Raw genomic sequence first — 23,371 nt, forward strand, 5'->3', positions numbered from 1 at the left:
AAAGAAAAGAGAGGTAAGGCGCACACATACCACAGCCAGAGCTTTTCAAGAGTTCGCTGCAGCCAAAAGACGTTCTAATCCTCTCCTCTAAAACTCTACTCACTTAAGGACAGGGACAGAGGGCTAGATATGAGGACTTACTCTATATCACTTCTCTCTGAATATTAACCATTCTTTTGCTTTTTGGATCTTTGTTTTAAAAGTTCATTCCGAGAGGGACGGATGGAGAAAGAGACAGGGATAAAGGGAGACAGAGTGAGAGGGAGCGAGGGAGAGGGAGTCAGAGTACATATAATATACAAAACAAAATTATTATGATGTATGTCTATGAAAGCACTCCTCTGTTATTATGACAAAATGATCTCCTCATCCAAAACATACCAGGAGCTGTGTTTTGTTTCATTCACACATGTTTAACTCACAAACGCTGCATATTTCTTCTCTCAAACTAAAAACTCTCTGTTTTACATTGTGGTAATGCATGTGGTAATACAGGAAGTGCTCTGCTGTGTTTTTAAACTCCATACACCTACACTAGAATAATCTGGATAATTTCAGCCCTGGAATTGCCCATCTCTACTGAATTAAAGGTAAAAGATAGCTGTTAACTTGACAACAACCACTACATGACATCACAAGCATTTTTTAACATGGCTCACACTCACAGGAGTCAATTTTGTATAATACAGGACCTTTAAATGTTGGGTTGTGAAGAGTGTGAGCTGCTAAGGACCAGGTGATTGTGTCGATTATGAACGCAGTGTGAGTCATGGCACAGGGGTGGACTTTCCAACACCTCCCCAAAACCTAAGCACGCTGCACAGCTGCAATTGATACTTTGCAGCTGATGCCATCAACATTCCCTGGGGTGTGATGCTAACTGTAGGCTCTCTCACCTGTTTGTTGAAAATCCAACACCTAAATGTGCACTAATGCTAATGTGTGCATTGTGTCACCACGGTAACTGCTGAACATTTCACTATATATACATACATACTTGTTATAGGTTAAATTAGGCAGGTTTTTTTATCTTTTCATTCAAAACTGAACTGGATAATTCTATGGTGGAATTTGTTGTTTAACTGTCAGATTGCAGATTTGTTGGTTTATGGTTAATATCTGTATCACTGGGACTAAACAAAACCTGGCACAAAGTTAAACGTCTTCTGTCAGTATAAAAAACAAAAGTGAAATGATCTTTTTGCAATAGTTTCAGAAGTGGTTCCATTATTCAGCCCCAAAGATATGATTGTTTCCAGTTGAAAGAAATTAAAGCCATAAGATTAATATGACAAGTTTGTGGCATCAATCCCAAATAATAAGATTTGTGGATCATCAACCCCTGCTGCTTGTTCTCTGTCTGAAACCATGATATCATTATAGTCATAAATTCCGCCCACAACCACATTTCAAATAGAGCTGCTAAACTTAAAGCGGAGAGTGAAGGGGTAAGAGGGACAGGGTCTGGACATTGGTCTAACAGGTTTCCATACTTCCAAACTCCGCCCCTGCAGCCCGGGTTTTGTAATCAGAAACATCTGGCTGTAATCAAGGAAGTCATGTGTGATGTCATGTAGTACTTTAAATTGCACTGGTCACTGGATGCAGCACAAACTTTTTGACTGTATTTGAAAACAAAGCCGCAAATTTACTTAACTTGCACTAAAATGACCAAAATATGCTATTATGCAAATTTTTAAGCATATTTTTTTTACTTTGTGCATGCTCTTATTTGTATTTAATCAGTGTGTTTTTATGTTGCACTTTATCACCGCAGTAAGTTCCTAGTTTGTGAGCTGTGTTCACTGATGATGGCAATAAAAGTCTTCTGATTCTGATTCTGAATGGTTGATTTAGTGCTTAGTTCCACTTTAAATTCTGGCTGAACTCAACTTATAGTATTAAAAAAAACTAAACAAAAACACTTGGATCTGCCACACCTGGATTTGTAGTTCTGTATGTCTGGGGAGGGGAATGACGTAGCTTCCTGTACATGACGTGACTTCCCCGGCTGGAGGTAAACAGGAGTTCAGAGTGCCCCCCCCCCCCCCCCCCCCCCCCCCCCCCCCTTTATGCCCAGCAGTCCCATAAACAGCCCTGTGATCACAGTGGTGTGGAGGACTTGAAGGCCTTGGGCTGTGCTGGCATTGTCTGTGGACTCTGCCGCTTCCTGCCCCCTCCTCTCACACAATGGGACAAACGGAGGACAGCACGGGCACACAGGTGGGCGGGGTGGGGGTATACAGGGGGCACATGGGGGAAGGGGGCGAGGGGGGGGGGGCACGTCAGCTGGGTTCAAAGCCATACAGACCCAGGTGACTACAATAGAAGAAAGTACACAGAAAAGTTCAACGTGATCTGTTTGTGGGTGATTGGCTTGAGAAACCATGATATCTAGGTGTAGTTTAACCTGACAATTGAATACTGTGTTGTCATACCTTGTTGATTCATAGTGACACAGGGGAGGTTAAACTTTGACTCTTGTTCGAGACTAAGACAAGGAGTGGGCCCACTGGCAGATATTCATGAACTGGTCCTGCCTGAATTAAAGAATGCCCAGTATGGACTACCAATATCTGATATTTTTACTTGCATATTGGCCAATGTTGAAATTATAATTTTAAAATCCCAAGGTGAATAGACTCAATACCGATTCTGATACCACAATGAGAATATAAAACACTCTTTATTTAGACAGCAGAATGTCATTAAATCATAGTACTTTCTTTTATATTCATATGTGGCCTTATATCTGTGTAATCCCTCAGTCGTCCAGGTAGGTTCCATTGTGGTCCATGGTCGTATACTAGTCTATTTTGTCTTATACGTGTTCTCATAAAACTAAGCAGGAAAGTTTAATTTCTGTCCTGTGAATGTCACTTTTTTTTGTTTCGATTTTTCTTTACTTATCAAATCAATGGATACCTGTGAGATTTGTAGCAAACGTGAAATAACAGGGGCTAACCAATGATGCTAGTTCCCATGCATATTTTGAGTGACCACAATTACTACAAACTGCTATGCTCAAGTGACTTCTGCATCAGCTCTAAGTGCAGATCAAAGTAGCACAAAGTGACTACAGTGCTGTGCTCCCAGTGGCGTATTTGTCATATTCTGTGCAAATAAGATTGTGAGTGTAAAATGTGATTATCCGCCTCCCTGCGTGGGGCTGTAAGAGCAGGCCTGGGGACAGGGGGGCTAAGCTGCAGAGGAGGAGAGCATTAGCATGGGGCCCGGCTGTGCATGAAGATAGGACTGTGTGGAGGGAGAGGGCCGTGTGCAGGGACTCACCGTGGTCCCAGCACTGCTCCCTGGGGTGCTCCTCGTCAGGCAGGGTGCTGTCACACTCGGCCCCATCCGCCTCCTCCACAATATGCAGCTTGTCCTCGTCATCTGTGTCCGAGCCTGCCTCCAGTCCATTGTTGTAAGTGGTCACTGCAAAGACATAAGGCGGATGCATACATTAGTAAATATGCTGTAAGTGGTGACTGCGCAGACACAAGGCAGATTTATACATTATGGTGTAAGTTGTGACTGCACAGACACAATACAGAAGATTACATGTATGTTAAGTGGTGACTGTGCAGACATAAGGCGGAAGGTTACGTTACACATTATAAGTGGTGACTGCGCAGACACAGGCGGATGGATACATTACATATGGTCATAGTTAACAATGGAGTGAGGTGGGAGTTAAAAGCAGGTGATTTGTGCGTCTGAAGATCCGGATCAGTGAAGTATGTGGTGAAAACATGACAGGCTTTATGTTCAAACTGTGCATTCTGCATTTTACATTTAGGTGCACAACAGAAATGTTACACAGAGCACTTTATTGATTCAGATGAAGCGTGAAAGTAAACAAACATGAAGCAAAAATGTGTATTACTTCACATGATATTTCAAAAGAGAAAACAATTGTAGGATAATGTGTACATGAGAATTTTCATCCATATTGCTTACAAATACAACACCAATAACAAGTTCCAAAGGCATCACAGTTATTTAAAAAAAAACATATTTAATCCTAATGCAGCAGCCTAGCTCAGCAACAACTGTCTTGTCTCCACCTGTCTCCTTTTTAGTATAAATACCTGCTCAAATGTGTTTCGATACTTTAGTATTTAGTATTGATTGGTATTTGATTTTTGATATTTTAGACAACTCTTTGTCCTACGGAGAAGCCAGAGAGCTGACCCACATTAACACTAATTAAAACTTAAAGATGTCCTGTGTTACTGCTGTGCCTAGTATGTTCCACATTAAACTTTTATCAGTTCATGGAGTTAAAAGTCATAAGTCGGATCTGTGGGGAGGTGACCCTGCTCACAGTAAGAATGCATGTTTTGAAGTATTTTTAAGCAAATAAAAAACACCTGTAAATATATAAATGCTAGATACATGTTTAATACCATACTGTGGAACATTCTAGGAAAAGCATGGTGTATCAACTACTAAAAAAGTTACACAGTGCACCTTTAAAGTTAGGCAAACATGAAATTAGTCATTTGCATCCACCCTATCAGGAGTAACCACATTTTTAATTCCAAAACTGGTTTACTTCACCACCAGTTATGTACTACTCACATACAACTGTGTATCTGTGGTTTGGTTATGCTGGAGTGTGTGGGGGCTGTGAGCGGGCCCCCAGGAGCCTGCCCACAGAGAGCTTTATTAGAGCCTGTAAATGTGCCTGACCCTCCGTGTGTGCCTCGTTCTCCTGGCTCCACCTGTGCTCCGCCACCCACCCGCCCACACTCTCTCTCTCTCCCTCAGATCCATGTATGAGGGCCCCGTGTGCCTCAGGAGGGGCCAGCACTGCTGCTGCCAAACCAAGCACATCAGAGGAGCAAAAACACAGCTACGGGGTTATGTTTACAGAGAGGAGACGTTATCAGAGTACGCTGCATTTGAGACACCAAAGATGAGATGCATATTAGAATAGTTGTTACAAATTTGAGGCTGACAAATTGTTTCTTAAATTCCGGTATTAGTGACAAGGTCCATCGTGCTACAACAATAGAACCACACCACAAACAAGACAACAATATACCTTTTTTTCCATAAGATGATAATGCACCAACTCACATATGCACAACACTCAGTCAAGTCACCTAAATTTCCTCCTCAAAAAATGAAAAATTTAAATTTAAATAATTGAATTTTAATAAAAATGAGATTAAAGTTGTCAAAAAAAAAAAAAAAACACTACTAAAACAATTATTTAAGATAGTAATTTCAAAAAGTATTAATACAGAAAAATTGGACTTCTCGAGGATAGTAGAATGATCTAAAACTGCCCTTTTTTTTGCTGAAAATCACATCCTTTTGTCTAAAGAAAGAGTGTTTTTTATTATCATTGCGGTATTGGAGTCGGTACTGAGAGATCGTGATAACACTAGAAGTATGGTAACAATAATCATGGCTAAATATCAACTTTAAAAAACAGTTTCCATTTCCTTTCCCTCTCTAACATCGCACTGCCAAACTCCACTCTCCTCCCGTGGTCTATTTAAAAGTCTTGTGCATGGATTGGCCTACTCCACCTCTGCACCTGCCGAGTACAAAGCTCCTGGTGCCCACCTCCTTCTCGAGCTACTCTCCGGGGCCAGGAGGAGGTGGTGAGAGGCCCCAACCTGCAGCCAATCAAAGCACATTGTGTGGAGCTCTCTTCTGCTGCCTCTTGTATGGTGAAGGGATCTCGCGCGAGCAGGCGGAGGGAGGTGGGTGAGGGAAGTGAGGGGGAGAGACTTTCACAGGGTCCAAACTAGTGTTACGATATAAAAATGTCAAACTCTATTTCATTACATGATGCCAATTTCAATACCACAGTGATAATAAAGTTTTTTTTTTAGACTATAGACTGTAATTTTCAACTCAAAATAATAGGTCTTTTTTTAATTTCACCATGTGTTTGTATAGAACCGTAATGTTTCAGTAACTATTTCGAGAAGTTACAAATTTACCCTGTTTATTTGGTATCGATCCTACGGTATTGAAATGAGACTGAAACGAGACTTTTGATACTAGTCTTAGTGTTAATTAGTATGTGGGTTTTTATACTTTTGACAGCCCTAGTCCAATAACTGATAACCTGCGTTCTGACTGCGTTTGGGAAGATGGAAGCTGTGACAATATCCGATTACATTTCAATGCTAAAAATAAATAATATAAAGCTGTATTTTTTTGGCAAAAGAGTAACACATTTTAAATTCAGAAATAAAATGTAGTCACAAGATACTCAGAACTCGAGCTCTCCCTAGAAGCAAGTCACTCTGGGCTGATGTGGACAAGTTAGATATGGTTGGTGACATTAGTTTCTTAAAGGTGTATTGTGTAACTTTTCTGCTGTTGTTCATCATTCAGCATTTTAGGCAAAGCAGTATCCGCGGATTTTTACAATATAACCATATAGCTCATTATTAGCCAATAAGCATCTCTGACCAGTGTCCACCTTCTGTAAATAGGTAACCTGAATGTAACACAACAGCCTGACTCAGACGTTGCAGTCTCACAGACCTGGTCCCAGTCCGCAGAGGCAGCTGATGTATGACCCCCCTCCTCCTCCTAACACTGGCGGACTGCTACACTTCATCTGAAACACAGGCCCTCCTGCCCCCCCCCCCCCCCTCGCCCCGGCAGCCACTCAGGTGTGGAGCTGAGGTCAGCGCTTACACGGGCAACCTACCCCCCCACCCCTCTCAAACCCTCCCACCTCTGTCAGCTCCAAATGATCAACTATAAAACAGAAGAGGGAGAATCGATGCGCCGCCGAAGCAGACAGGAGGTGAGGGAGGAGGGAGGGGGGTGACCGGGGCTATAAAACGTACCGAGGGAAAGGGTAGGTGAAGGTTTGAACAGGGAAGACTGCATTTCCTCTCCTGTCTGTCACTATCAGCCAATCACGGCCTGCTTCCTTTGCTTTTCGACCAATCACCTCTCAAGGCATTCATCAACTACACCGCAGCAGCAGAATCATCAGCCCTCTCAGCCTCCTCATTGTACAGAGAGCGCGCGGAGCAAGGGGACGGGGAACTCGGAGTATCAAAAATGAAACTGAAACCAATTGAACATGTTGTTTTCGGTGAATATAGCATTTTCAAAACAATAAAAGATAACATTGTGATCTAAATAGAAGTGCAATATCCCCTCTTTAGCCAAATAAATGTTGAAATATCTACCTTAGTTTTTCATCCAATCACATCTCACAACAATCACTGATTATATACACCTCAGCAGCAGTACCATCAGCATCCCCAGCCTCTCCAACTCCTCCTCTTTTTCCAATTCTATCATATTTATCGAGTCTAAGCGTCAAAGTTTATCTACAATATAAACTTCCCTCATTTGTTTCTGTTGGAGTCTCTCCTGTTGAAATAAGAGTGGACACCAAATGGTCGCTGAAACCAAAACAGGAGATGTAGCACCTAGCATCAACAAAGGCTGTGCTCCCTTCTGGCGTTTGGACAGCTGGCCTCATTAGCGCTAACATGCTAGCAACGGCACAGGAGGACGCCGCCCACGCGTGCGAGGAGACGGCGCTGCGAGGTGGAGGAGGTGAAGACGCTCGGCTAAAACTTTGCTCTCATGGCTTGCAACATCTTAAACACCTGTGGAAATAAGAAGGCGGATCGATTTGGACACTAACTTCACACAGAACCAGCCACTTTTGCAAACTACAAACAGCCATTTTGGAAATATGAGAATGAGTTTTGATACAAACTACCTCACATCTGAATCTAGTTTTGATACTACATTTATTATTGTATTAGTATCTGATTTTCCATAGCTTACTCTGATCTATATCTCCTACTACCACCAATGTCACTGCTACTTCTGCTTCCCCTGATACTGAACTGCTACTAACCCCAGCTCATAGTCCTGTACTTTTTCTTCCCTCCATAGTGGGTGTCTTGTCCCGTGGTCTGTTCACAGAGCTGTCGGAGGGCGTTAGGAGCTGGGCTGGGACAGGGGCTGTGCTGTTATGACACCTGCCAGCCTGGATCTATTACTGCCACTGAAGTGTACCAAGGAGGGGGCATGGAGGGAGGGTCCATTATCTCATAGGAGGGATCACTGCAGACAAGGAGTAGAGGAGGGGAGAGTTTCCAAAAATGGTTTTAAAGTCAGTTAAAATTTCATAAATATGGAAAATAGTATCTTATAACCACTGAATCAGCTTTTTACTGTCTAAAATATGAAAAAAAAAGTTCATCTTATACTTTTCCAGTGGCCCAAACGTCACTTTCCTAACACATTCCCTGCTAGCATCCTCATTATTTTTAGGATACTAGCAGGGAAGTTTTTGTTTTGGGTGTCATGCTACTGCAAACAACTAGCATGCGAACGTCACACCAGCATTATTTCCTGGTTTGTGGATGCTAAAAAAGCTTTATCATTAGCTGCAGACAGGTCAGAGTGGTCTAATTTTGTCTCTAAGTGCTCCTTTTATGATATATCTATACTGAGGCAAGACAAGTTTTACTTAAATTTATGAAAGAGAATCGGGTACAGTCCCTTTACGGTGAAAAATAAAAATGATTAACTTACTATGGTTGTTAAAAGTATTAAACATCAGATATTAATCAATACTAAAACTAGTATTGAGACTATATACTCATTTGAGTAAGTATCCATAGAAAGTTTAAGACCACAAAGACTAGTATAAGTCCATGGACCACTATAGAACGTACCTGGACGACTGAGGGATTACCCAAATTAAAAGCTGCAAAAAAAAGAGTGTTTTTTATGATCATTGTGGTATCGGAATCGGTATTGAGTACTAAGTATATTCTTTAGAATCAAAATCGAGTTTGAAGTATCATGACACTACAACGTGTATTACTTACTGTAGTGGGCTATTGGACTTGTCATTTTTCAAGTGACAAGAGAAAGTCAATAACCTTAAATGAAAAATTAGGCTAATGGTATTTTGATTGAAATACATTTGACCATGACAAATGACCTTGTCTGTATCGGCATCTAGATTCAACACATTTTTTCAACGCAAGTTTTGGACCAATCACATTATGAGACAACTTCAATAAAAAATAAAAAAAAAATCCCTAGATGAAAATGATTTAGTAGTAGCTTGTCTGTGTTAGCTTGAGCCTGGAGTGACTGAGTGCTGTAATAGCCCAGAGCCCGGGCCGTGTGAACAAACATATTAGTGTGGCAGGTCTGCTCTGATCCTGACGCATGGGCTCCAATGGAACATGAGAGAAGAGCTAAGGAGAGCTATGGCCGTCTGCAGCGCCGTGTGCGGAGGAGCTATGTGAAGAATGTCCAAGCAAAACACTTTTACCCCGTTTAGCTTCTTAAAGAGGGTCTTCAAAGGCTGCGGTTCATTTCCCTCGCTGAGGTAGGCCACTGCTTCTCGGATTGCGTCATGACAACACAAAAGCAATTCTGCCATATGGAGTTGTGCAGACCAGGCAAAAGGCTCCAGTAAGTCCCCCAACTGGAATTCTGTAGGTGTGGAAGTTTGCAAAATGATGAAAACTGAAGCATCTTGCGTCATGCAGCGATAAAACAAAGCCAGAGAAGACTGCAGTTATGAGGTGAACTCTGAAAAAAATAGTGCTGAGCTTTAGACAAGAGAGTGCAAGCTAATAGACAAGGTATGAGGGTAAGCTAACTGTTGGAGATGCTAGCCGTTAGCCATTCAAGGGTGAACTGACCCAAAGAACTTAAACTAACTCAAGCAGCCCGGCACAATACTAGAAAAACATGTGATAATGAAGATTTAGTACAGCGGTAGTGTGTATATTGCACGTGTCAAACTCAAGGCCCGGGGACCAAATGCGGCCCGCCATGTCATTTTATGTGGCCCGCGACAAGGTAAATTTAAATGTATGACTGTCTTAAAATGTCAGTTTTATATCAGAGTTATGCAGTTACACAGACATATTTTTTTATATATCTTTGCAAATTTGAGACAAACCATTTAGGAGTTTGACACTCCTGGTATATAGTATACATTTTTACACAATAAGTTGAATTATAGCTTAAAAAGTACAGGCCTACATTTACTAGTCCAACTGTGTCAAAATATAACAACAAAGACAAGGTGCGGTACATGAGTTTCACTGCCTTAAAACATTTTTGCAGTGGTCCAAAGTTATTCCTCTGTAATCTTATGCATTAACATCATAATTATTGAGGTTATAAGCACTTTTAACAACTTTCGTACAGAAGAGCAGAGTTTAGCTGTCACGGTAATGCCAACAGCAACTAGCATGCTAACTATGCGTTTGCTGATTATCGAACAATAAATCACTTTATATTAGATGCAGAAAGTACACAGCAGCGGATTTATTTTGACCTCAAGAGTTGCTTATACAATATATCTGTGCAAGGCAAAAAACTGAGCACAAGCCCCTTTAAAGTATTCCATTTTTCAGTACTAGTATATTATTGAGTAAATGTGTGTGATATATTATGCAGCCTCACTTCGAACATTAAAAGTGTCAAAGGAATAGTCTGAGATTGAAATCAAAACTGCAGAATCTTGAAGTGAAGCCATGTTAAAAAAAGTCTTACTCCACTCCACCCTAACCTTGTGTTCCAGAGCGCCTCCAGCCAGCCCTGTGTCTCTGCTCTATCTTTAGCCTTGTGGAGGTACACAGCACTTATCTGGCAGCGGTGAAACTACCACAGGCATCCTCCGAGCAGGGCCCCGCGTCACTCAGTCTGCCCCTGCTCCTCTGCCGGGCCATTTTCTCAAGGAAGCCAACCGCTACGAAAAGGCCAGCTCCCGACCAAAGTCAAACAAAGCTGCGCGGGCTGCCATTGAGAACCTCAAGTATGCGTCTCAAGGTGAGGCGCCGGGTTCAGAGCGGAGCTACAACAACAGGCTTCCTCCCACGGCGCAGGAAGGTCAGGTCCAATGCCCAGAACAAAGGCACATAAGGGGGCTTCATGGTTGGCATGTTAGCCTGCAGAGAGGCCTAGTCATGTGTAGTAGACAGACTACAGCCCCACACATGTGCTAGTCTGGGTTGGTATGTCCTATGTTGTTAACTGTTATACTTGGAACCAGTAACGCTGACTCTTCACTCTTTTATATAGTCAAAAGAACAATTAATCAACCATCAATATGTTTATAGTTTGGGAGAGTGAAGTTGTCAGTCATACTCCAACATCTTGAGTATCCAGATAGTCATGTGGCACATCAAATCATTTAAAACAATTGACAGGTGATTGATTAAGGAGGTATTATGCAAAATCAACTTTTTGGAGCTTTCTTACCATGTTCTTCCTTAATCAAAAACATGCCTGCAATGATAATAATGTGATAGCGCTATGAAGGGGGAGTAACTTAGCGTGGAGAGCACAGGGGGGACTAAGAGCATCAGAAACTAAATTAAAGCTTCTTAAACGTTTTAATACTTTGTTGTCAGCTAATATAATTTTCAAAACAATAAAATATAACATGATAAAAAAAAATCAATGTTATTGCTCAAGTTGTAAGTACTTACAATAAAATATATTGTTATTAAATAAGAATAGTCCACTTTTCTGGGTCACACAACATTCACAGGACATGAATTTGACAACACCAGAGGAATGCACACTCACTTTTAAGTCAACATTATGCAATTGGATAAAGTTCAAAGGTCAATGCCATGTCAAACTAGGCTAATAAGCTGTATATGCTAGTTAGCAGCACAGGGCACTAGAGGTTTCAGGAAGCTGTGAGTACCAGTCAGCAGCGGCACTCCCACTCTGCCTCCGCTCCGTAGACACAACCCCACACTCACAACAGTAGCTCAGAAAGTCCCTCCACATCATCTGACTGTTACTCACTGTTCTAAGAATGGGGTGGAAAGCAGAAGTCCAGGAAGTGCTGCAGTTTAGTCACTTTGCATTCTAGTACATAAAGGCATAAGATTATTATTTGCTGTTCTTGGAAGAACTTAATCCAAAGGTGAGCTGAGACAATCACTCTCTTGTCTTCTTAACGAGGTTAACCGTGGATGTAGCGCGCAAGCTTACGGGCCTCCGCGGGTCTCTCTTCTCCCTTGTGATGAGCACTTTCCATGGTTATGCTAATGTTAATAGCGGCCATTGTTGGGCTAATGGCCGTAATGACAGCGGGAAGTGTTCAGACAGACAGTGGGTGTTAATGAGAGAAGAGAGACAAGAAACAGCTCCTTCAGGAATGCACCGCAACAAGTGGACATCAAATGATTTAAGGAATGCCAATGGTGCGCTTAACTCATGGCAATGCATGATTAGATTACTGAGGCAAGGTAGCTCAATGACCCTCAAACAGTAGACTAGGGAAATACAATGGAGTCTAGCAAGACTATATTCAGGTGGACTAATCTATTGTATATTGTGAGGTAAATGGTCACATTTTTATACGCTTTTCCACCTTCAAGACACTCAAAGCGCTTCCCATCAAGGAACCACCATTCACACACATTCATACACCAGTGTACGCAGACACTGGGGGCAAGTTGGGTTAAGTGTCTTGCCCAAGGACACAGTGGCATCATTTATCTGCGGCAGCTTGAATCACACTGCCAACCTGTGGCTCAGTGGTGATGTCAATGTCGAGAGCGGAATTTGAACCACCAACCTCAGTGGACAAAGTGCACCATTGAAGTAGTTTGATCTAATTTTTATTATAGGAGGTAGATGGTTCAATTCCACATCAGAGTAGAGGTAGGAGATATTTAAAAACGCATAGTACCACCATGGCCTTTTTGGAGAAGTGTTGTCATGATACTAAAATCTCAAACTCAATTTCGGTACTAAGGAATAAATTCGATACTCAAAACCAATTCTGATACCGTAATGAAAATTTTAAAAAAAACAACACGCATTTCTTTATTATTTTGTCCCCTAAACCTAAGGTGAAATCCTAAAACTCCAGTCATGGTAGGTACCTGATTGAAACGGAAAATGCACTTAACAGCACTCAAATCTCAAGCACATGTGTGTCTCTTGGCAAGACACTTCAAGCTGTGAGACTGGTTTGAGAAAGGAAGGGCATCTGGCCAAAACACATGGTAAATCCCTGTTTAACTATTTGCAATGACAAGCTCTAAAAATAAAAAAGATACGTTGTGAAATGCTAACATTATTTGTGGCTGATATTAAAACCAGCCTGACATGCCCACAGATAAGACAGACACTACAACTCCTCTTTCCTCTCCCCCACTCATACCTCTCTCTCTCTCTCATTCCGCTCTCTCTCATTCCTCCCTCTCTCTCGGAGGTGCTGTAACCTTGAATGGTCTCACCTCCAACATAAACACCATGTGGGAGACTAAACTGTGCAGCCATCACACCCTAGGGTCCTCGCTCACCTGGCCTTATTTAGAAGAGGAGTGCGATCAGCTCTGCCCCCGAGTGTGAGTGAGGTGGCACAGACCTCACAAAAACATGCGCACATGAGTAAGGTACTGCAATAGTCGCTGCATTCAAATAATACAATGGAGAAGACCTAAATCAGTTACTGTTATAATAAATAGTACTTATCATTCCACATAAGTAGTAAGTAGTAGAGCAAGTAGTAGTTTGAAGTCACTTGTCTTTTCTTTTTGGTAGTTCAGTGGTAGTTCATTACTCACTGTTCACTTTTTCAGGATTTAATATTATGGTTAGGATAAAAAAAAAATCTCTTGTCCATAGTAACTTTTACCATTGGCAATATAAGACTTTTTTCATGTTTTAACATTAAAAATAGCAAATTAGCAATTAACAAAGGCACATAGAGATTTTGATCGAGCCAGAAAAAAAGATAAAAAGTTTGTCCATTAGTAACTTATTGTCATCAGAAAAAGTAGAGAAATGACACCAGAATTGATGAAAACATCCATTTGTGGACAGCTGTCTGTTGAATAGGTCGGGTTTTCGCACAGCTATCTCAGTGTTTGAAATGATCCGCTGTGGCATGTCTTTAGTTAGGCACAAGTGAGTGTTAGCTAATGATGTGCTAGCGTGTGCGTGTTAGGTGTGTGTTAGCTCCTGTGTTAGCATGTGTGTTAGCGCGTGTGTTAGCTATGCGCATGTTAGCGTGTTATGGCAGAATGAGCCGTGCCTGTCACCTGCGCTGCCAGCCACCTCCACGCTGAGAGCTCCTGAAAGCCCTCCGCGGCGCGCTCGTCATCAGCGCCTTTGATTCGCGCCAGTTTGAGTCGGGGCCTGACATTCGGAGAGGAGGCTATGTCAGGATATTATTAGTGTCAGCGCCTCAAGCATTCGGCCTGTTTAAATAGTCACTTACATCAGCCGCATCAAACTTCATTAGCGCCTTTTTTGATCCCGGCACATCAGCGCTAATGTCAGGTACACGATAGGACGACGAGGTGCGCTGGCATTTCTGAGATCTGGAGAATAGGGCTGGAAATATAATTCACATTGAATCCAAATCATTTTTCACAATTTGACATTTCAAGATTAGCAAATTAGAAATTGGCAAAGATTCTTAGAAATACTTTTTGGGAGATACAAAACATACCTTAACAATTTGGCTGAAATATGAACTGACAAACTAATACAAGAATCTGTACGACATGTTTGTACAGATCTGAACTACAAGGTTAGCAGTGTTTATGCAGAACAAGACAGGAGGTTAAAAAACTGCAGCCTTTGTGATTTGCTAATTGCTTCCATTCGAATTTCGTCGGGATTGTGCTTAATCTTGCGGTCCTAATATACAGTACAGCAAGCCCACTTCCAAAACATGTTCTAAGTTCTGCTTTTATTAGCTTAGCAGTATTCCAGCATTCTCTGAAATTTAAACTTGTCCCTAAAAGACCAGAGTTAACCTTATCTTGATGCAAACAATCATCACAATTACAAGATTCATCATAGAAATCATTTAGCTCTACTGACAGTGGCTATTTGATTGCGATGCTATGATAATCGTTTGTCACGAGCGAGGGACAGGCCAAACGGCTGAGCTTGTTGTGTTGTCAGACATCAGAATCCAATTTCACAGATTGAGCCAGGCTTTGTCATAAATACTCACAGGACAGCTGAGGGAATGCATGCTCCCAAGGTACGGCTAACGCAAGGCTAGCGTCGCACAAGGCTAATATGATACCAGGCAGGAAAAATGCACTTAGTGGTTATAAAGAAGATTGCCATGTCTTAAAATCAATACAGAAGCTAGCATAATTCATCTTTAGCATTGCGAGATAGGGCCGTACACAATACGGTTTTGCGCAGAGGTTCCAAAATTTGTCATATCCAAGTAGGCTAGCACTTAAGAAAATATTTGACCTCCCAAGTACCTCCAGATGTAAACCTAGGGCTAAAACGAGGTCTAAACTGTAGTTTCACAATTGCTATGCTAGTTTCTAAACAAGGACTAACCCAAAGGAGGACAACAATCTGATGCCTTTCTAAAACTGATAAGGTAAAGTGAGATAAGACATCCAAAACATGTTACCCTGAAGGTCACATGAGTAATAATGGTGATTATGGGATGGGCTGCGTTCTGGGGACTATATTAGGTGAGTGTAGCACAGGCCTGGTGTATTTGAGGAGCAGGTGACTGGACATTCCTGGCTGTATTAGGCCTAACAGTGCAGTGAGGGTGTGGGAGTGTACAGAGGGGGGAGGAGTGCTCTGGTATCAACAACAAGATACAGAATTGCTCATATCCGCTCACCTGGGGAGGATCTCTTCACATTTTTAACATGTTTTGCTTGACATTTCAGGGCGTGTTATTCGCACTGTAACTTATAATTTATGTTTATGTATTTGTAGTCACCAAAATCTACAATGTCTTATGACCGATACAGCAACCTCAATCTGACTGTGAATAAAAAATGTGAGTTTGGTAACCTGTGAATCTTCCCAAGTTCAGATGGGCGTGATTGACAGGTGGGTTAGCCAATCAGGGACAAGTATGCTCAATCTGTGTTAAAACAAATAAAACAAATGGCTGCATACAAGGGAAAAAGAAAGGAAAAAATATCACATGGGACTGAAAAACATGGTGGATTTCTACAGAATCAATGAGCTAAACACTAAACATTTAACTTCAGCTTTATTAAGTCTGAGGTGAGAGAAGTTTGATTTTGTTCAAATGATAGTCAACCAATGAGCTCCTTTGGTTCACATGCGTCACTGAAATAAACAAATCTGATTGGATGGTTGTGTTTGAGCCTCGAGGTGCGACGGAGGGAGTGGTGACCAGACTAATATCCCTCTGTATAAAAAATACAAATAGATATATGAAATATTTTTAAAGAAATTAGAAATATTAGTTATATATTTAGTATTTTGATAATATTATATTTGCTCTCACTTTTTTATTCTAATTTTGGCCATTGTCTAGCCAAAACAGTGGATTTTTTGAGAAGCTTGCAGCTGACAGATGTCATTATTATTGCCGTAAAGTCACTATACGGTGCGCACAACCCTAAAAACGAGGGCAGTTAAAGGTAAAGGGGCCAATAACACACTGCTCCTCTGTGTCTGGGGGGCGGGCGCGCGGGCTGATGCGCTAATGGCTTTAAAAGACAAAGCTAGCCTGTCCACAGTGATCTGCAGTGATGGTCGCCGCGGGGAGCACTGTCACAAACTGTCACACGCCGCGGAGCCGGAGACGCCACAATCAAGGGCCAAACATGCACACTTTTAAACAGAGTAATGCTAACAGGAACTAGCTTAACATGCCCAGGGAACAAAATAGTCTCTGTGCTGTAGGATAATTAGGAGTGATTTCAGTGATACCCTCTAGGAACGTCCCAATGTCAAATGTTATTGTCATTGCTTAATAAAATCAGCTTGTCTGATTGAAAGCATTCATTTTGCTGTAATAGTATGAGCTAGATTGTTCAATATGGATTTCCGTTATCAGCCAACATTGATATTTGAAATTTGACATGCTAATTAGTCTGATACCAATTTAAAAAAATAAACAAAAAAACAACTGTAAAACATCCATACAGGAAACTTAATTTTGGTGAAATATAAAATTCATATTTTAACCCAAACATATTTATTACACAATTTCTAGGGATAGTCTGATATGGATTTATTTTTTATTTTCACCTTTTTTTAAAAATACCGATTACGCTTTTAAAATCTATGATACAGACCAAATTTAAGTTATAGTGAAATTTACAAAATTAACTTTTGTAGAAATAATAAAATGGTTTTATCTTGGATATAAATTCATATTTTCACTTATTAATCTGCTCAAAAAGACAAATCTGAAGCACAGAGGACAAACTGGGAGTGACACACACTGACTGGGGCACTGCATGAAAAAATATTGGCCAAATTTTCAATACCGAACCGACTGGTAAATGACTGATAACCAATGTACAATCGCTACTAATGTCCCTGTAGCCTGTTAATAGACACAGCAGTCCTCCATGGAAACAGTTGACTGGCCTCTTTGTTTACAACACTGAGATTTCACACCTTCTCATGGCCTGGCTTCAGCTGAGGTGTAAACAGCAATAAACAGCCTGTTGTGGCCTCTCCTACATCACAATAGTGTCACATGATCAAATCCACAAACATTTGGAAATGTCACCATGGAACTTCCACATAAACATGCTATTTTAACCAAGTTTTTTTTTTCTTATTCAAATCACAGAAAGACAAAACTCACTGGTTTAGAGGTTGAACTTAATGACCTAAGAAGTTGACTTGATCCAGACATTGTGTGTTAAGGGGAAGGTGAAGAGGACAATTTCTCGATAACACAGCCAAGATGGGATAAAGGGGAGCAATATTGACAAAACATATCTCAGTATTTTTTTGGGGGGGGTATTATGGATACTTTGCTGACTGAAAACCTGTTGGCTAATGATAGCTAGCTTGTGACTGTAGATGATAACATGGAATTTCACAAGAACAGACTACAATTCACAAAACTTTAGAAGTAGAGCTGCCAGATTAATCCCAATCAAATTACAATCACTATTCAAATGGATGCAATTGGCAAATCACAAAGGCAATTTTTTAAGTACCACAGTTTCCTCCACAAATAAAAAAAAAAACACCTTTATTCTGTAAACACCTGCTAACCCTGTAGTTTAGATCTGTACAAACATGTTCTGAAATGTGATCCTTATATTAGTTGTCGGTTAATATTTCAGTCTTTATGTCAGTTCTTCTGGATGCATTTCAAATGTGAACTTTGAACAAATCTCAAATCTAAAAACAATCGCAATGCTCGTCAGAAAAATCGCAATTACATTTTTTCCCCAAATCGTTCACCCCAATTCAGAAGTACTGTCAACTGTTTTTATCCACTTTTTATCATAGCTAACATAGTGTAGCTTTCATGGCTAACACGTTGATGTGCCACATGTTACACTGCAAACAAAGATTAAGAGAAAGACTAAACACGATGCCACACAAGTGAACAAGCTAGCATTCAGGGGCATACACCGGAGCCTGCAGTTCAGAGGTGCGCTGTGGTGTGAACTGCTAAAGTGGCACATCTTTTAGCTGGAAACCCTCTGAGTAGTGCGATTGTGACAACAGCTGACTGCTCTGATTTGTGCTGAATGTCATCTCTGTCACAAGGCTCCTGAGGGCCAAACATCCTGCCCCCTCCGTGTCCCCCCCGATGGCCCCTCGCAAACAGCACAAATCAAACCAGCGGCCCCGGGCTATCGCTCAGCCATCACACGCCGCTCTTGTTATTCGTGTTGAGCAGGAGGAGAAAGGGCTTAGCGCCGTAAACTTTCATCCACAATGGGCCTTTGTCACCTCAGCTCAGCACCTCCAGGCCCCCCGCGGTCCCTTCCCCTCCTCCCTCTCCTTGGCCTGCGTGACCATGTGACCGGGGAAGGTTACGGCCTCCTCTCCTGGTGCGCTACATTGGCCCCGGGGCGATCACACCGTTAGCCTGCTGTTCGATGACCGTGAGGGCCGCCGAGGCTAGCTGGACAGATGCGCAAATCAGCCGCGCTAAACCAGGCGCGAAAAGGCCTGTAGAAAAACATACTGCAAGAGCTGACCACAATCTTTTTAACAGTGACCAGGAAGTAATCTGATTCAAGGCAGTGTCAAAAGAACTACTTACACTGTGCACACCGTCATTTATTTTTATATAATGCATTATCCAGGCTTGTAAAATAATTTAAGCTTTGGTATTCCACGTAGAGTAATATAGAAGAACGCAGAATTTCCTACTAACAGCCAGGAGAGGGAGCGATGGGTCCAACTGCTGGTGCACTGCAGAGAGAAGAAATTGGAGCTAAGCTAAAAAGCAATGACACTTAAAGCTAAAAGTGATTAACTGCAGTGAAGGCAGTTTGAGAAATGAATCCTAAAGATGAGTGTGGGGAAGGTGTTCGGACTGCAAGGACCACAAGATAACTTACTTATAGGGGGGTGAAAGTTTTGAAATGCAGAGGATATAATACGCATGTAGAATGACTCAAAGTGCATGAAATGGCAGTATGGGCTGAGGTAATTATGAAGAAATAGATAACAGCTTACATTATTGCTGTATTGTTACCTTGTAAGGCATACCTCCTGTGGATCGGTTACAGCACCAGTGATCCATATTTTGGGCGTCTGAATTAGAGCTGTATATAATATCACAATAGAACACAAAAACGCTATTTGAGTTGGCACGTTTATCAACTCTCAAAGGGAGTAATTACTTAGATAAATGAATGCCCTCTACACAGAACAAGCTATCCTGTCTTTTTATAGCAGCATCTTGTTGTACCGGTAGTTTAGGCCTCTACAAACATGTTCTGAAATACATGTTAGTCTTATATTAATTTGTCAATCAAATCGCAATACTTCCGGAAAATATGATGATATGATTTTATTTTTTGTCCAAATTGTAATCAGAATTAGTCCCAAGGCAAGGTTAATGGAGCACCACTTGACAATCCACAGTGAATACATGAGCCCTGAGTCCACGAGCAGGGAGAGGAGAGGGGCGTGTGACCTCAGCCTGGTGCGCAGATGACAGATCAGAGCCATATGAAACCACAGTGTTGTTAATGCGCCGCTGATGGCAGAAATGGCTGAGGCAGCAGGTAGGGCAGCTCCTCGTGTATCGATGTATTGATGGGGCTCTTTTGTCCATTACACCCCGAGGTGCTGTGCTGGTGCGTGGGCGTGCGTCTGCTCTCGTCCAGCCCGCTAGCCCATTAGCCGCCTTTGTCAGTGGTGGAAAGGGGGGCTATTGACAGTACAGCCGGGCCGATCGATGAGGCAGATCTCTCACTCCCCTCTGCTCTGGTGTGGCTCTCCGCTAAAGTCTATTTCCTGTGCCGCGGACGGAAGAAAAATGAACTGTTGCTTTTAGCCCAAAGAGGAGGCTGGCCAGTACATTAGTCAGGCTTTACTCTGGAGGAGAGGGATCAATCGGGTTGCTGTGTCACGGGGCTTATTGGAGCGGAGTTTGATGAATTTAGAAAAGGAGGTGGAACTCGGGAGAAAGAAGGGCACTGCCGCTCAGACTTATTAAGCTAATGCTGCCACACCCCACGCGTACTTGACTTTATTACATTAGCCAACAATCAGGCTCAAGGTGGATACTGCATGTGTACGATCGCTGTAGACATCCATCTTATTTGAGTTTCATTACGGATATTAGGTCAAGAAATCTGGACAGTTAAAACTCCACCCGAGCACTCTTTTTGTCAGTAAATAGTGTTCAGGGTTTCGTGGCATCTTCTCTGTGGATTGTATTTTCTACTATATAAGATTAAGATACATGCTATTGTCCCAGAAGGGAAATTTGTCCTCTTCATTTGACCCATCTTTTAATGTCATAGGGACCTGTCAGGAGCAATGGGGACCTATCTCTAGATCTTGAGCTGGGCCTGGTCAGGACTTTAGTGGGACGATTTTATTTATTGTGCATGTCCCTCCCCTCTTCTGTCCCTCTGCTGTTCCTCTCCTCCTCTGCTATCCAGGACTCATTCTTGGAGGGTCACTTGGGGTTCCTCATGCACACATTTAGCTGGGTGGGACCACCATTACTCAACATAAAGCAATCATTGGACTCCACTCTCGGGACCGGCCCTTGTGATGATGTCACCTGCACTGTGATGTCATCAGAGCGAGCCAGATGGTTGTTCGGAATAGGGCCATAATAAACATTCGAGTTTCACAGGGGGAAAGAGTGACAGTGGTGGAGTCAAGAATAACAAAAATGACAAATTCAATATTGGAGTCTGACTTCAAGCCCAGCAAATCAGATGGCTTGGTAGCAGGTACATAGCAACGGCATAGCAACAGTGCTCATTTTGAGGAGTTTTAATGCAGGAAGTTTATTATTATTATTATTATTATTATTATTATTATTATTATTATTATTATTATTATTATTATTATGTAACTTTAGTGAGGGGTCCCCTGCTTGTCTCCATGGCATTTAATGTTCCACCTGGTCAAAAATACCTGGAAAAACATGAATTCTTACTGTGAGCAAGGTCACGTCTCCACAAATCTGTAACTTGGTGTGGAACTATAATTTAACTTATTCACCTGGTTTAGATGTATAAATACATGTTAAGTCCTAGTTGAGTTTGAGTGAGGCATTAGGGTAAGGACTCATGGTACCGAAGGACGCGCTGTGGCCCTGTCCCTGCCCTGAGCGCGTCCTTCAGCGATGGGCTGCCACATCATGGCGTTATCAGGCTGACGCACGCTTCCTGCCCTCTGTCCGTTGGCTGGGAGTCACTTATCACGACCACACACCTCCGGACCAGAGACGGGCCAGTTAGAAACCCAAGTGCATGCACCCAAATTTAACAGGGACACGTGTCAAAAGTATAAAAAATCTGTTATTAATCGATACTAGGACTAGTATCGAGACTAGATACTCATTTGAACAAGTCACATTCACAGGACAGAAATGAACCTTTACTGAATAGCTTTAGAATGATCTTGAGATGTATCAGAACAAGTCACTTACATGGACCACTATGGAACCTGCCTGATTACACAGGATCACAGAGATATACGACCACATAGCAATATAAAATAAAGTACTACAATTTAAGGTTGAAAATCACATTCTATTGACTAAAGAAAGAGACGTTTTAAATTTCGGCTGTGGTATCAGAATCAATAGAAATTTTTGTATCAAGACAACACTAAAATAGAGCACTAAAAAGAGGTCTTTAGCTTTGATTACTGGAATGAAGAATTGAGGGTAAAATTGAATTGCCATTTAAAAAAAAGAATTGATCAAATAATAGTAATAACTAAAGAAATGTTTTGATTGATGTTATCAAAATTCAGTTCAAAGTACAAATGTTAAACAGCAACTGCAGAGATCACTGAAACACTAACATAACAAAAATGAACATATCAAAAAAGATACATCCAGGGCTGTGCAATCAATCACATTTCAATTACATTTATGATTATTACTTTCATTTCATGTTTGTTCCCTTCATTTTAGGCACATTGATGCGTCCTCTTCTCTCAGGAAATAGTCATTTGAATAGTTGTTATTTCATTTATTATTCAACAAATATTTCTTCATTTTTTCCCATAAATGACCTCCTCAAGTTCAAGCTAAGCAGGTCTTATCAAAACCCTAAGAGATAAAATGTAAAACTGAAATTTCGATTTATCTTAAACAAGTTTTGTCTAATCTAACCACCGTCACACTCCTTTGTCAAGCTTTTTTTTTTTTGGACCAAAAGTCTATCGTCATCTATTCTTATCAAATATGTGACTCTTGAATGAATAACTTTACCATTCCTTCCATTGTACCACCCTTGTCTTGTTGGTAGCCAGGCTGTTTACAGCTAAAGTGGGTCAAACGCAGGAGCATGAGACCCCTGAGGAGCTGGGGAATTCCACTGGGCAGAGGCTGACCCTGAACATTGGCCTTCCTGTCCCGCTTTGGGCATGTACGGTGGCCCGGAGGAGAGGGGGAAGAAAGACACTACTGTCCCAGGCCCAAGTGCTCAACAGCGGGGATAAATCCTGTGCTGAGGCTGGAATACAGAAAATGCGTGTGTGCATGTGTTTGTGCGCGTGACCGTGGTTTTGTGTGTGTGTGTGTGTGTGGGGGGGGGGGGGGGGGGGGGGTGCATGTGTGTAGGAGAATAGCCTCAGCACAAGTGCCAGGCGTTTGAGTAGCGCTGATAGACCAGAGTGTTTGATGGATGGGGGGTTTAACATTAGGAGCACATGCAAACCTCAACGCTGGGAACCATAGGCTGGAATGTTACAGTGATGTAGTCAAGATCAACAGTACCACCTAAGAAGAGAATTTTTATGGATCATATATTTGGTCTGTCCATATTGATCCAGTATAGAAAAGTTTCCTGATATATATTTTAAAGCAACTGTATGTAACTTTTCAATGTATGTAACGAGTCAAAGAGTCACGTAAAATGCCAATCTGGTCGTTTTTATTACATTAAATAACATTTGTACTCTGAGCGGACTTGCA

At 41.7% G+C, this 23,371-nt stretch overlaps 1 protein-coding gene across 1 annotated transcript in view; it reads right to left on the bottom strand.

The window, feature by feature from the left end:
• The window catches only part of zeb1b (zinc finger E-box binding homeobox 1b), an 87,228-nt gene that overhangs the window by 29,218 nt on the left and 34,639 nt on the right, over positions 1–23,371 (bottom strand). The window contains exon 2 of the mRNA XM_033985691.2: positions 3,292–3,435. Within this exon, the coding sequence (XP_033841582.1) occupies positions 3,292–3,435 (144 nt within the window). The remainder of the gene's footprint in view (positions 1–3,291; positions 3,436–23,371) is intronic.

Source organism: Periophthalmus magnuspinnatus, chromosome 20 (assembly GCF_009829125.3).
Source record: "Periophthalmus magnuspinnatus isolate fPerMag1 chromosome 20, fPerMag1.2.pri, whole genome shotgun sequence".
Taxonomy (NCBI): Eukaryota; Metazoa; Chordata; class Actinopteri; order Gobiiformes; family Gobiidae; genus Periophthalmus; species Periophthalmus magnuspinnatus.